This window comes from Micromys minutus (assembly GCF_963924665.1).
Source record: "Micromys minutus genome assembly, chromosome: 32".
Lineage (NCBI taxonomy): Eukaryota > Metazoa > Chordata > Mammalia > Rodentia > Muridae > Micromys > Micromys minutus.
In genome coordinates this window covers 12,772,612-12,787,367 of record NC_137967.1, presented here as the reverse complement: position 1 = coordinate 12,787,367, position 14,756 = coordinate 12,772,612, and the positions used below count along the sequence as shown (strand labels likewise).

The window sequence follows — 14,756 nt, the reverse complement described above, 5'->3', positions numbered from 1 at the left end:
AAACACACACACAAATACACACAGAGCACATACTCAAGCACACACAACTTTTTTAAGATGGGACAGATAAAGAAAAGGACTGGAAAAGGAGGAGAAGAACGTGATGGGTAAGAGAAACACAAAGGGAGGAGAGGTTATGCATCTCTTATTTTAGGGGTTTGTTGGTTTTGTCTTTTCAAAAAAATGCCCTAGCTGTCCTAGAGCTTGATCTATAGACCAGGTTGACCTCAAATTCAGGGATCTACCTGCCTCTGCCTCTGCCTCCTAAATGCTGAGATTAAAGGTGTGCACCACACAGCTATTTTAGTGGTTTTTTAAAATTTATATATGTGAAAGAAAAAAATGTCAGAAATTGACCCAATCTGGGCCTGGTGGCACAGACTAGTTATCTAAGCTACTTGTAAGGAGGAGGCAGAAAGATTACAAATTCAAGGGCTGGGCATATGACTCACTAGTAGAAAAACCTATCTCCATTTTAGAAAGGGTTAAGCTACTAATAGGTACTTCTCATAATTCCAAACACAGCCTCCAGTGCTGTTCATTTCCACTGTTATAAATAAACAGGGCTCTCACAGCTGGACCTTTGAGAAACATTTCCTGTCCAAGGAACAGCCATTGTTGGATCTGACAGGTGTTTCCTTTCTCCTCTTGCTCCTACGACTATGGTCCTAAATGTCTTTGTCAGCTAGAACAAAGACCCTAAAAAACTGTTTTCTCAAAACAGCCTTCTACTTCTGTGCTCTGTTCTGAGCACACACTGCCATAGTTCCAGCTTCAGCAGAGATGGTCCTGGTCTCCAAGACACTGGCTCAGTCTCTCCCTATTATAGGTTAGCAGGGTGACCCTTGTTTCTTGCTTTTCTTTCTATATGAATCTTCAAGGAAATGGAGCCCAGCTCTGTACAGTAGGCTGTCCCTAAAGTAGTCTGCATGAAACAGGGACAAACACAACTCTAATCTGTCCTTTCGAGAATAAAGCGGACATCAGACTACAAAGAGTACTTTTATCAGGATCTTACTCTCTAGCCATAACTATGAGGCAGAATCAAGTGCACACAAGCTACCTGGGCTGATGCGGCAGACAATAAAGACAGAGATCACAGACGATGAGTGCTGAACCTGGTCCAACTCCATCTCAAGTTTTTGATTTTCCTTCCCCTTTTCTCTGCCAGGTAAAAAGTGGATTTTTATCCAAAGCAGATACTATCATTTCTTGCACAAAAGGTACTGGGCAGAGTCAGGATAAGAAATGATTGGGTCGAGGCCTTGCCTCACAAGTGGACTCTTACAGTAGATGAAACGGGCTGACCGGAAAGGTGAGAAGAACGAGCTATATTCAGAGAGGTCAGAGAACGGGCAGAGTGCAGAGGACTGAAACAGGCCCCCAGCCCGGCTCACTTGAGCAACAGGAACTGCCAGTGTTGCTGCAGAGCAGTGAGCCCAGTCAAGGCCCAGCCACCCAGGCAGTGCTATGTGTTTGTTTCCGTAAGATGAGGAAAGCTACAACATCACTATTTCGCAAGTAGATTCCCAGCAAATACAGGTTATCAATGTATTAAAACAAACAAACAGACAGACAAACAACACAAAACTTTCAGTTCTAAGGGGAGAGCAGGGTCTTCCTACGTATCTCAGGCTGACCTCCATCCAATTCCTCTTTTTGCCTCGGCCTGTGCAGTGTTTTGCATATGTGCCACCCACAGGCTCTGATCCTCTCACACATACTCACCAGCCCTGCCTGGCCGAACAGCAGCTGCACGGCAGTCTTACAGGCGCCACGCCACGTGGACGGGCACACCTGATTCAGGACTTCAGTCACAGGAAGGTCATCCCTAGGTGTGATTCCATTGTAGCAGCCCGCTTCCTTGATGAGCTGTAACATGGTATGCTACGGATTGGCAAGAGAGAGGACAGTTCATACCTCAAGACTCCAAAATTTACCGGAGTGCATTCATGCAACCATCCTTAAGAGAGGAGCTCTGACAGCACCCAGATCTTTTTCAAGGCGGGATCTCATCGTGTGTCCTTGACTGGCCTAGAACTCTCTATCTGAGCCTCAAATTCAAAGAACCACCTGCCTATGCCTCCAGAGTGCTGAGATTAAAGGTCGGTGCAGTTATGCTTGGCCCAACCTTAGCTTTTTTTTTTTTTTTTGATGACATCACAGGCTCTGCTACATACTGAATGAGTCCAAATTTCAGGTCTCCTAATTTCTAGGTATACTACTTTGGGCTTCAGTTCCTTTGTCAAATTGGAATGGGGGAATACCCACACCTCAATGAGACACTTCAATAAATAAAACAATGTACGAGAAGGGAAGCACCCTGCTGTATTTCCTGCACCCACAGCTTCACAGCTGACTCTTACTCCTGCACTAAGATTTCAGTTACTTAATTCTCAAAGCTCCATCAGCAACCATAAAGCATCAACAATAGTTCATGGTGTGCTCTCAAACTCTTAAACATCTGAACAAGATTATTTGTTTTTATTCAAAACTTGCCCTGTTTGCTGAGCTCCTACCTTACTATAGCAGCCCTATAAAGCTTGCTTAGAAAATGTCTTAATGGTATCCCAGGGTCAGGTGTGACTTAGTGCTTGCTTTGCATGTGTGAAGCGGAGTTCAACTCCTAGCACCACACACAGAGAAAGAAGAGACATGACAGGCCTACACTTGGCCATTATTGTACTCGAAAAAGTTAGAACCTCCTTCCACGATTCCCACTTTTGTTTTTAATCTACATTCCTCAACAGCCCTTGAGTTTTCTATAACAGCTCTATTTCCAAGTTCATGCTTCGTTACTGGAACCCAGGGAATCCACAGAAAGATACCGTCTTAAGCTTCAGATTGTCAGCAGCCGACTCATTAAAGGAGACGCCCTTCAGAAAGTGCGATCCTATCTGCACAGGGACCGTGGGGAGCTCACACTGCATGGGCTGTGGAGGTGTCTGCCTTCGCCCCGTCTGCTGAGCTTCTGCCTCACTACAACAGCCCTAGAAAAGGTTTGGATGGGAAAGTAGAGGTGACATACAGCTCATATGATAAAGCATTTGGTTCCCACAGGACTGAGTGAACAACTCCCACAAACTCCCAGAGCCACCGCAGAGAAAAGTGTACCTGCAAACTTGCTTCAATGGCCTTTGGGTTTAGGTGGAAGCCAGCTTTCATTGCATATTCACAGTGACCTAAGCTTTCCAAAGCTATTTTATATGCCTGTAAGAATCAAGATCATGCAACAGATTAGAATACGACAAAGTCCAACAAGAATAAGAACCTAGCGTTTCTATAGTTGTAGGGAGTGAATCTGGAAAGTTAGGAAAGGACAGTTATTGAGACTTGAATGGTCCAACTTCATGACTAATCTTTCCCCTCGGTGGACTCATTTCTCTATGTATCTAATAGTATTGGGAAACCTACCTGCAAAGCACTGTCAATTTTTATGTTTAGCTCTTTTAGCTGGTGCTCAGGAATTGCTGCACTTTGAGAACAAAAGAGTTGTTGGACTTCGATTCCCGCTAGGCGTCCATCACAGCCTCTCTCTCTTAATCTTGATGTCGCCTGTGACATAAATAGTAACTAGTAGGTAAAGAAGGGCAATTATAGTTCCTAGTAAAATTCAAACAATACCAGCAGCAACAAGTCCCATACCTAAAATGAACTATGTAAGCTGGATATTCACCAGGGTTTTAGACAGGTCACACTACAAAGTCATAGACTGAAATTTTATAGACTTAACGCTTTGGAGATGGTCTTACCATGTAACCCAGGCTGGCCTCAAACTTACAACCGGCATGCCTCAGGATTACAAGCCTGTACCACCACCCCTGGCCAAATAACATTTCTAGGTGTTAATCTCTGTTCTTCTAAGTCAGGATAGAAATGTTAATATTTACAAAACATACAGAACTGCAGGAAAGAAAATTAGCAGCTTCAATGCTATCAAGCCATGTGTACACACCAGCCTACCTGTCTAACCAAGTCCTGAAACCTAACAGACTTAAGATTAAAACCAGCTGACTTCTAAAAATCTTCCAGTGAAATGTTTAGCTCACAGGAGTTGTACTAGCTACTACCCCAAACCTAGAACACAAAGTCTGGTCCTGCCTTCCTGGCGATTATACCTCACCAGTCAGAGGTGATCTTAGTAACCAAAACTGTAGTGGGGAGCACAGCAGGCACTGAAAGTGGCATCTAGGGACCATCTTCAGTGGCCCATACCTGTACTCCCCATACTCTAAAGAAAGGATCAGGAGCTCCAGGCCAAACTGGACTATAAAACAAGAACCTGTCTCATAAAAAGACGATCTAGGTTAAAAGTTGGAACGTGCTCAGGGTAGGTGAGAGTATGTCAGGTTATTGACGAACATCCACAGAGATCCAAGGCGAAGGTGCAGAACATTCCAAGGAACTCTATAGAGTCTAAGGATCAAGCAGAAAAATAGCCAGAAGCAAGGCAGGAGTCTCACACAGCAGGACTCAGTATGTCATAGTGACCTGAGCAAAATGAGAAGCAATGATGTCTCCCTTTAAAATCAGAATGGTGAGGTGGAAATGGGAGAATGTAGTTCAGAAACAAGTATGAACCACCCTTCAAACCTAGGGAGTGACGGTAGAAGGGGATAGGTGAGGTGGGTGAGCTGGTGGAATGGGGACAGACCTAAGGCGTCAAAGGGGTACAGACATGATGGGAAGACTGAACGTCGGTCTCAGGTCTTGGATGCACGGCCTAGTGTCTGGTGGTATTGCTGACTCTCATGGGGATGACATGGAGAGAAACATACATGAGAAGCCAAACTGAGCCACCTGGGGAACCGAAGAGGAGCGAGCGGCTTAATTCAGGGCCCTGGAGCCCATGGGAAGTGGACTGGCACATACACACTGGGTGAAGATTCCCTAGGGAGAAGGGATCCCAACAGTGAACCACAAGAGGCTCAACTTAGAAGCAGCTCTAAGCAAAGAAGGCAACTTTTTCTTAACTTTGATTCCAAATGCTTATATGAATTTATTTAGTGTGAGTCTCAGACTGGGCACACATGTGCCACATTATGCATGTATAATGTATAAAGTCTGAAAGACAACTTTTAGGGAACCAGTTTTCTCCTATACAAAACTCACATCATCAGGTTTGTGTCAGCCCCTTTACCTGCTGCAAAATCCTGCTAATGCATAACACATTTAATAAGCCTATAGGACTTCATGATTTTTAATAAAAGGTGACAATTTTTCTGGCTGAGAAAAAAATTAGAAAATATATGGTTTTCAGAAAGAATAAAAAAGGCAAGGAAAAGACAACTCCAAGACGTTGACTGTCCAAAGAACAGAGAAATGGGTAGACCTTTAGGTTGGAAGCACATAAGTATCGAGAGAGAAAATGCTGAGCGCCATGGCAGAAGCCAGTTTCTTGAGAATGGAAATAAGATAATGCCAAAGTGAGCCCTGGATCTGAGAAATGGGCACCTCCTGTTGTCGTAAAAGGGAAGGGACGGATGGGGTGGAGGTGAGCTGGAGAAGTGGTACTGTCCTAGCCGTGCAAGAAGAAAGACTATACCACGAGGTTCCAGTTTCACAGGTAGTGTGCGCAGAGGGCACTGGAGGGTCAGTGAGGTGGCACTGAAGTTTCAGAGTGTAAAGGGAATATTCTTGAGGCTGGACCTGGAAGCAGTAATGACAGAAGGCTGTGAAGCCAGACTGCAGACAAAGACCTGAACCCGCACCAGCAGAGGAAAGTCCTTCACAGGGAAGAGAAAGCCAAACAAACAGCAGGAAAAAGGGCAGACAGCAGCACAACAGAGTGCTGCAACACGAGAAATGGCACAGTGTAAGAAACTCAACAACTCTCTGGGAGGGGAAGAGACAGAAAATCAGAATTTCACTTATGCTTGTTTTGAAACAGGGTCTCATAAATCCCAAGATGGCCTTGAACGAACTATGTAAGCAAGGATGGCCTTGACTGAGCTCCTGATCCTCTTCCTTCATTTCCCAAGTGCTGTGACATAGACTGCTGTCTATGTGCAGGTAAGGGTTTCTGAGATGGAGTCTGAACCCAGAAGACTTGGTCTCTCGCACTGTCATTCCTGTGGCTCACCTCTTTGGACTTTCCCGTACCACTCCCACTCAGAAGCTGGCCCCTTCTTCTGGGTCTGAACAACTCCTGCACCCTCTGGTTTTGTCAGTCTTTCTCTACAGGTATCATTTTAATGTCTGTCACATTAAGCATTCTTAAAGATGTTTGTTGTCACAAGAATAATCAAGCTAGTGGTTTACAACTTAATGTCTAAAGCCAGTGGCTCTTCTGGGAGCCAAGAGACAAAGAGCCCCGCAGCCTCTTCCACTGAACATAGCCAGGTCTCCCAGGTCAGTTACCTCAGCAGCCCCTCGCCAGGAGCACACAGCTTCCTCCAGTTCAGGTGGGTGGCCCACGCCAGACAGACGACTGCTGTTCTTTTTTTCTGGCACAACTACCTCTGCAAAGCAAGAGTGAGCTACCGGCTGGACTTTCTGCAAGGCGTGAGTCAAAAACTGGAAATGGACTTGCACCACTGTCAAGAAACATCGCCCCAACACCTGTGAAAACAGAGAGCAAGGGGATTTTAGGCGGTGATTGCTCTTAGATTAGTGCAGTACATTCTCAACAGATTTGAAATCATGAAAGCATGTAATGCTAAAAAGTTCTTCTGCTTTACAAGTGCCTGCCTCTTGGGCCTTGGTACTAGAAATTTAGATGTCAAAACACTTCAAAGCATGCAGTGACCCTCAGGCACAAGTGAGTCTTCCAATTTCCCACCACCTGTCCTCACTTCCCATGTCTAGAGTCTGGCTTTGAGTTCCTGTGGACCAGAGCCATTCATAATCTCAATCATGGCCACAGAGTGTTCAGAATGCAAAGGAAAGTCACGGCATGTGAGTACAAATCTGAAAGGTTGGCTTGACCTAGAAGAAACATACCATTGGGAACGAAACCCAAAGATACCGGTTGTTTCCGTGCTGTGCTAATGTTGTTATGAACAATTGTCTGTCCTGTTCCTACTCATTACGAAACAAAGCTGACAGACCAGTCTTTCAGGAGTCAGCAAAACATAGGACACAACTCTATCAACAGGGCAGAAGCCCACTAATCTGACACATACCAGTGGTTGGTTGGCTGGTTAATAATTCAAATAGGGTCTCACTACAAAGCCCTGGCTTTCCTGGAACTTGCTCTGTGAACCAGGCTGGCCTCAAACTCCCAACAATCTGCCTGCTTCTGCCTACCAAGTATTGAGATTAAAGTCATGTTCTACCAAGTCCAGACAGATTTTTTTTTTCAAACAATAAATCTACCAGATGTGATGATACATTCAGATAATTCTAGCACTTAAGTAGGTGCATCTTTAGTTAAGACCAGTCTGGTATATAAAGAGAGTTAGAAGCCATTCTTCCCCAGGTTCAAAACAACAACAACAATAATAGAAGTCCCACTGCTAATAGACAAGTGTTCTATACTGTTAGCCAATGAGCATTTTAAGCCATGGAAGAGTGTTTGCCTGGAGACCAGGGCAGCTGTTCCCTTTGCTGCTTCCTGACTTTACGTCCTTCTGTCTGTTGTTGTTGTTTGTCTCTCCCTTCAGGAGACAGGATCTTTCTGTGCAGCCCTGGAACTCAATCTATAAACCAGGCTGGCCTGGAACTCAGAGATCCACCTGCCTCTGCTTCCCAAGTGCTAGTACTAAAGGTGTGCACCACTTCCATGCCCCCGCCCCCATTTCCTTATGATTTTAGTGGTACTGAATCTATCCCAGGGCCTGGAACAGAGTGAGGAAGAGCTAACATCCTCAGTCCTTTTTATCTCTGTTCTTTAAGACAGGAGGGTCTCACTAAGTAGCTCAGGCTAGCTTTGGACTTGCAATCAATCCTCTTGCCTCAGCCTCGTGAGTTTCTTAGATTTCAGGAGTGTACAACTCCCAGTCTGGTTCTCTAACTTGGGCACAGCTGTGATATTTGTTATGGTTTCCTATGGTTTGGTCGTCCCCCCCCCCCCCTTGGAAAGCAGAAAGAGAAACTGCTAGCTGATAAGATACTGAACCTGGAATATACAAAGTTCAAAGCCAGCCTAGGCAATCTTGTGAGGCCCTATCTACTCCAGCTGTCTGCACGGTTTTCTACAAAAATCTAACATCCAAAAGGGTGCCCTTGCTCTCACCCCTTCTTGTACCTTGGAGCAGCCAAAAGACTCAGCCACATCCAAGTCAGATGCTGCCCTTAACCACAAATCTATTCCAGCTTCACACAACAGAGCTACTTTGCTAAAGAAACTGGGACAGGCTAGCTCCCACAGTAATACCTATTCCCGATAAATGATTTCTCCCCTGTGGAAAGCACCAGAACAAGCAAGTCAATTTAAAATTTCATCCAAAATTAAAGCAAAAAAAAAAAAAAAAAAAAATCAAACAAAAAGCTCACACCGAAGTGTCTACCCTCTGTTGTCAACAGCTAAAAGCTGAACTCTACCTCCTGGGTTTCCACTGCCCCTTTCCTCAGAGCACCTCCCCATTAAGGCTGTGGCTATGAAGGGTAAGGTGAGGGACAGAGGTAGCAGATTTAAGGATCCAGCTAGAGACTCCTGCCATGAATAAACGCCATACGTCCAGTACCATGCACACATCAGTTTTAACTAAGCATTCAGTATGTACTTGGTCCACACTACAGATCTCATGGGGGTTGTCACCGTCCCAGAACACCCCTATGAAGTCATCTCCATGTTACAGAGAAAAAGACGGAGTCTAGACAAGTTATGAAACCAGGCACAAATGTCATGTCACAAAACATCAGAGCAGTCTCTTCATTCAGTGTTTAGCTTCTACAATTTTAGCAAGTATGCCCCATTGCCTTCAACACTTTTAACACCCAGACAGACAGAGGGTGGCAGCACTGGACCAGACACACAAAAATAATTCAGTCTTAACTGGCACCAGCTGAGGGCACCAGGAAGCTCCCCACAGTGCCGGCACAGAGGAGCCGGGTTGGCTCCTCCAGGTCGCACTCTCTTCCCTCTTTCTTGGCCACTTGGCAAGCTAAGGGAGAAAGAAAAGGAGGGAAGTGAAGATGCCATGCTGCTCTGGGGTCATATTCTCACAGCTTCTGACCAATGAAAATTACTTGCTCCTTCTAATAATAAATATGCAATATGTGAATGCCTAATATGTACAAAGCTCAAAAACCCGGAGGGTACACAGGAAGGAGAATGAGAAAGTCCCTGTGCTCATGAGGGTTACATACTAATGGGGCTAGGAGACAACAAAGCCATAAATAGATACAAGGTCAGATGCAGCTGGAGAACAAGCTGCCTGGCAGGTGGTGAGGAAAAGGCTCTCTGAGGATAAACCAGGGAAGAAAGCCTCACTTCCTACTCTGAAAGGAATATTCTGAGAAATGGCAGTGAAGCCTGGTATCTGGGTCTCAGAAGCATGGGGTTGCGCTGGGTCCTCCTGATGCACTGCTTAGAATGGTGGAAGAGGATCCTGCTGCAGGATGCAGTGGGAGAAGAGATGCAAGAGAGCTTTATGAAGGACTGTCAAGCCGCTGTCTCTGATCTTTATTATGTGCTTGACCCGAGATGAGGAGTCATTTAATCTGCAGTTCTCTGTAAGAACTGCCATCTTCTTTCCCACGATGTGTAAAGCATCAACCCAATTAAGACTGTGACAAAACACACATTGTAAATAATTAAAGGCCAACCGATCCAGTAGTTACCCTGGCTCTTGAAACTGGTTTCGGGACTACTTATTATAAAATGTCACCTCAAGAAACAGACACATAGACACAACCTTCTGAGAGGACAGAGCTCCTCTCTGCTCACGCTTTATCTCACCTCACTTCCTGGCCCAGCCCTCAACCCGAAAAATAGACCTCACCCTCCTTGACTCAGGGGTGGGCCAGTTCTTGGGGACCGTCCTTACGTAGGTTTGGAAGAATGTGTCCCAGGGTCACAGACTCAAGGTATGGGAACTTCAGAACAGACTGGGTAAGCTGGAGAATGGGTGAGAGCAACAGTCAAGTTCCAGGCACCTAGTGTAAAATAGCATTGACGACCTCCCAGCAGCTACACCTTAATCCATGTCAGGCATAAAAAGATAAATTTACTTCATGTCCAGTAGGTTTAGTGAGGAGTGTCCATCTCACTCCAAAAGACATTTCTGACCACCAGGCTGCCCTGTCTGCCTGTGACAAGATCCAGGATATAAAAGCAAAGTGGGTAGGTACTAAAAAGAAGACATTCTGGAAAGCAGATAACCACCAGGGAGCTACTGAAACAGAACCCTGCTTACTGATGATGGCCAAGTTCCTGATGGCCAAGAAGGGTATATCGTAAGCCTGGTGCCATGGCATATGCCTATAATCCTAGCACTCAGGAGGCTGAGACATGAGGTCCACAAATTCAAAACCCACATGGGTCACAGAGTGAGACTGGGTCTCAGCAGAACAGTAGAGCACATGAACTTTCCTGTTCTCTTGCACTGTATGCACACTACCTACCATGCTGTAGCCGTGGGCAGAACCAGAGTGCCCTTTCTTCTTGGTGTGCATGCTTGGTTGTTTACTGTTGTTAATATTTTATTTTTATGTGTGTGTTTGCCTACATATATGTCTGTACACCATGTGTATGCCTGGTGCCTGAAAAGGCCAGAAGAGGAGTTTACATCCCCTGGAACTGGAATTACAAACAGAATAAACTGGCATATAGGTGCTGGGAACTGGGCTCAGGTCTTCTCCAAAAGCAGTCATCTCTCCACCCCATTTGTAAGTTCCTGACAGGCCTCACTAGTGCAGTCTCACTAGAACACGAGTGACCTTGTATTGGGATTACAGGCCTGGCCACCTCACCCTCTTTCTTCTCAGTATGTGTTATATCTTAAGCAGATTACAAAGGGTTCTAATTTAAGGTTATCCTATTTGAGAACTAAGACAGCCTTTCTACACTATCATAGTTGTTGAAGGTCAACCTACACGTTTTGAAATTTTGTTACAGCTATCCTTCCTAGGGTCCTGCCCAATTCAGCACTTTCTACCTGCTTGTGAATGGAACTGTAGATGCCTAGGTCAACCTCATCTCCCAGAACAGCTTACTTTTTCTATATTAACACAAATGGACAGACCTAAAAGTTCACTGCTTTGCTTAACTCTACTTAACTTCATCTTTCTCAGTTCCCTAGCAAGGGAAGAACTAAGCGATTCTGTACCTTATTTCTAACCAGATGAAAAGTCTCTAGAGTGAAAGTAAGTTGCCAGATTGGCTGCTTCCATTCCAAATTCCAAAGCCATTCCATCATTTCCTTTTCCAGTACTCATATACCTTACGCATTCCATTAGATTTTCAGTGTCCACAACCTTGTTTTGAATACAGCTTATTGTCTTTATGGTAATTCCAGAGTCATTACACAATAACCCAACCCACAGATCCGACTGACCGAAATTGCTATCTAAATGTGTCTTGGGAGAAAGAAAATGCAGACTACTTGTAGACTATGGAAAATACTTATGGAAATTGTACTACAGGCTGAAGATGCAAAGCACTGACAAGAGGCTGCTGGAGCTGTACTGGAGCAGAATGCTTGCTGATCGCCCAAGACTCACATTTCTACCCCACGGTTGGGTGTGGTTCCTTTTGATCAAAAAAAAAAAATCTAGGAATCTTTCGAAGCCAGAATTTTCCATCACAGAGAAAAGTCATGCTGTACATAAGATGGAGCAATCAGAGAATGTCATAAAGTCAGCGTATGCCAACAACACCAAACGCTACCACTATGATGAAAATACACTCTGACCTGGACAAGCTGCTATATTGCCAGTAAAAACAGGAGGTGGTTTCTGAGCTCCTGTACATCACATGGGCTAAGCACCCTGACATGCAAAGCCTTTAGGGGATACATCTTCACTGTGAACTAGACAGGGCTTGGAGGAATGGAGGGTCTGCTATAAACAGGATTACTGAATAACCATAACCAACACCGTCCCATCTCCTGTATATCCAAAATCTAGATGTTAGTATATGTTGTTTTGCTGCTCGTTTCCAAAAATAAATTATACCAAAAATATATTGCCAGGCTGGGATTATGTGTCAATCATTGATCACCTGTCTTAGCATGTGCAGGGTCCTGAATCTAATTTACTACCATGTTATATGTGCTAAATATATAAGAAATCTGTCTTGCTCTTATTTTTGAGGCAGGGTCTCACAACGTAGCCCTGGCTAGTCTAGAAATACTCAGACATAAAGAGATCAGTCTGCCTTCCCCAAACGCTGGGGTTAGAGGTTTGTTCCAGTACACTTAGCTTCCTTTTTGAGGTTTTAAAAAATTATATGCATAAGTTATATGTCCATATAAGTGCAGGTACCCACAGAGTGAAAAAGATCCCCGAGAGCCAGGCACAGGTGGCAGTGAGCCCTGGACACGGGTGCAGGAAGGCAAACTCAGGCCCTCTGCAATAACAACACACGCTCTCAGCCTCAGAGCCATTTCTCCTACCTCACAAGTCGTATTTCAGCTACATTGCTATAAATCTTAATACAACTATTAAAAAAAAAAATTATCCAGGGAAAGGCTACAGAAGGTAAGTATCTAAATCCACATTAATTATGGTAAATCAAAGAGAGCATCTGTTCCTAAACTCTTTCCACTTCAGATGCAAATTTTCTCTATAACCACATTTATATTGTATGTTTATATGGGGCAAAAATTAAAAATATATCCAAGTTACCACATATCATATGGCCAACAAGCCCATTAAAACTTAGAAAAATTGTTTGTTGTTGTTGAACTGAGTATATTTTTATTAAAAAGTTGTCATTGCCCTTAAGAATGCTTCAAAACTAGTCAAAGTAGTATACACCTGTAGTCTCAGCTTTTCAGGAGGCTGAGGAAAGAGGATCATTCAAATGTATGAGTTTGAAGCCAGGCTGGGTTGGTTCAACAGCATAAAAATAAGAAAAAAACAAAACAAAACAACAACAACAAGAACCATAACTTGAACCAATGCTTCAGGAGCTGCTCACTGAGACTAGGAACTCCCACTCCCATCTGCCAGGGACATTCACAACTAATTTATACACTCCACCCCTCACCCCCACCGTGTTCTAACTGATGATTTCTGGTGGGTCTTGAATGGGTCAGAGAAGAAGCCTGGCCTGTCCTAGCAATACGGAGAGGGTAAGCCTCCTCTGCCTTGACTGATTTCTTTTGCCTGACATCCAACATCCAAGATATTATACCGGCTTCAATCTCTCCTGGCTTTTCGGCTGATCCAGTTTCAGACTTCCTGGCTGCTTCCCAGTCATCTCCTGACCTCTACACGCTGGAGTATTCTAAATGACAGTTCCCGTGCTCTGTAGCTGTGGACCTTGTCTCTCCACATGTGTTCACCTATCTACTGGAAACCACCCCCTTTAAGAGGTATCCCAGACCTATTATTCTAGGTGTTTCCTCCTTCCCCACTGCTCTTATCTCAGTCAACAGCAGTACTAGGAAGAGACACAGATACAGAAAAAAACCCTGGAGGCAACACTGATTCATAGCACCCCCTCTCTGTCTGTCTGTCTCTCTGTCTGTCTGTCTGTCCGTCTGTGTGTGTGTGTGTGTGTGTGTGTCACTCTCTCTCTGTATCTCACACACACACCAGCATTACATATAATTCCAGCACTTGAGAGGCAGAAGCAGGCAGACCTTTGTAAGTCCATGGCCAGCCTTGTCTAATCACCCAGGAATTACACTGAGAGACCCTATCTCAAAACAGACAGGAAAAACCCACACAAGTAGCTGGGCAATATTGTTGAATGCCTCTCATCTCAGTACTCGGGAGGAAGAGGCAGGTGGATCTCTGAGTCTGAGGCCAGCTTAGTCTACAGATCCGAGTTTTAGGTCAGTCAGGACTACACAGAGAAACCTTGTCTTGAAATAAAAAAACAAAACAAACAAAACCAATGTAAATTGAAACAAACAAAAAACCCACACAACTGCTGCCCAAGTATTAAAAAAACCTCATCCACAGAACCCATGCCAAAAAAACCCAAAAAACAAAAAACAAAGCTAAAAACAAAACAAAAACAAATGTGGTAACATACATCAGCAATCCCATGGTAAGATGAGAGGGGGAGACAGAAGTTCCTTCCAAGTCAGCCTAGAGTATATGGGGCAGTAGCAAAGACCAAAGTGACCCTGCCTTCATAAGGTGGAAGATGTGCGCAGTGGCATGTGCATGTCCTCAGTCACACTCTCACACACAAATGATGTCACGCAAACCGCTCAGCTCCAAGTTTCAGTTTCACCAGATAAGTAAAGTTCAAGAGACAGATGGTGGTGGTGACTACACACCATGTGAATGTTTTGTTGTTACTGCACTTGTTAACAGCTAAAACAGCAAACTCTACACTGCATGTATTTTACCTTATAAAAATCTAGTCCTAAACTAGACATGGTGGTACATGGTGGTACTGCCATCAATAACCTGGGAGGAGAGATTCAAAGTGGTCCTCAGCTAGTCAGTGAGTTCAAGCCCAGCCTGGGCTATACCAGACCCTTTCTCAAAAAACAGACAACCCCCTCCCAACTGCCCCCATACCCAAACAAACAAACAAAAACTAGTAACAAAACCTACTTGTCTCCTATGTAACTGTTCCAATCCAAGCTACTACAACCTCTTGCCTGGATTCCTATTACAGCCTCTAGCTACCTTCACTCACTAACAACTTCCTGAATTGTATGGGGCTTGACCTTCAGCTGTTCTGC

General features: G+C 44.5%; 1 protein-coding gene across 4 annotated transcripts in view; it reads right to left on the bottom strand.

Annotated features, from left to right (window-relative positions):
- The window catches only part of GARRE1 (granule associated Rac and RHOG effector 1), a 68,513-nt gene that overhangs the window by 16,314 nt on the left and 37,443 nt on the right, over positions 1–14,756 (bottom strand). For all 4 annotated transcript variants that reach the window (XM_080908732.1, XM_080908729.1, XM_080908730.1 and 1 more), the window contains exons 4-8: positions 6,361–6,561; positions 3,415–3,555; positions 3,115–3,210; positions 2,829–2,990; positions 1,729–1,887 (exon numbers count right to left, since the gene is read on the bottom strand). In XM_080908732.1, coding sequence (XP_080764858.1) covers positions 1,729–1,887; positions 2,829–2,990; positions 3,115–3,210; positions 3,415–3,555; positions 6,361–6,561 — 759 coding nt within the window. The remainder of the gene's footprint in view (positions 1–1,728; positions 1,888–2,828; positions 2,991–3,114; positions 3,211–3,414; positions 3,556–6,360; positions 6,562–14,756) is intronic.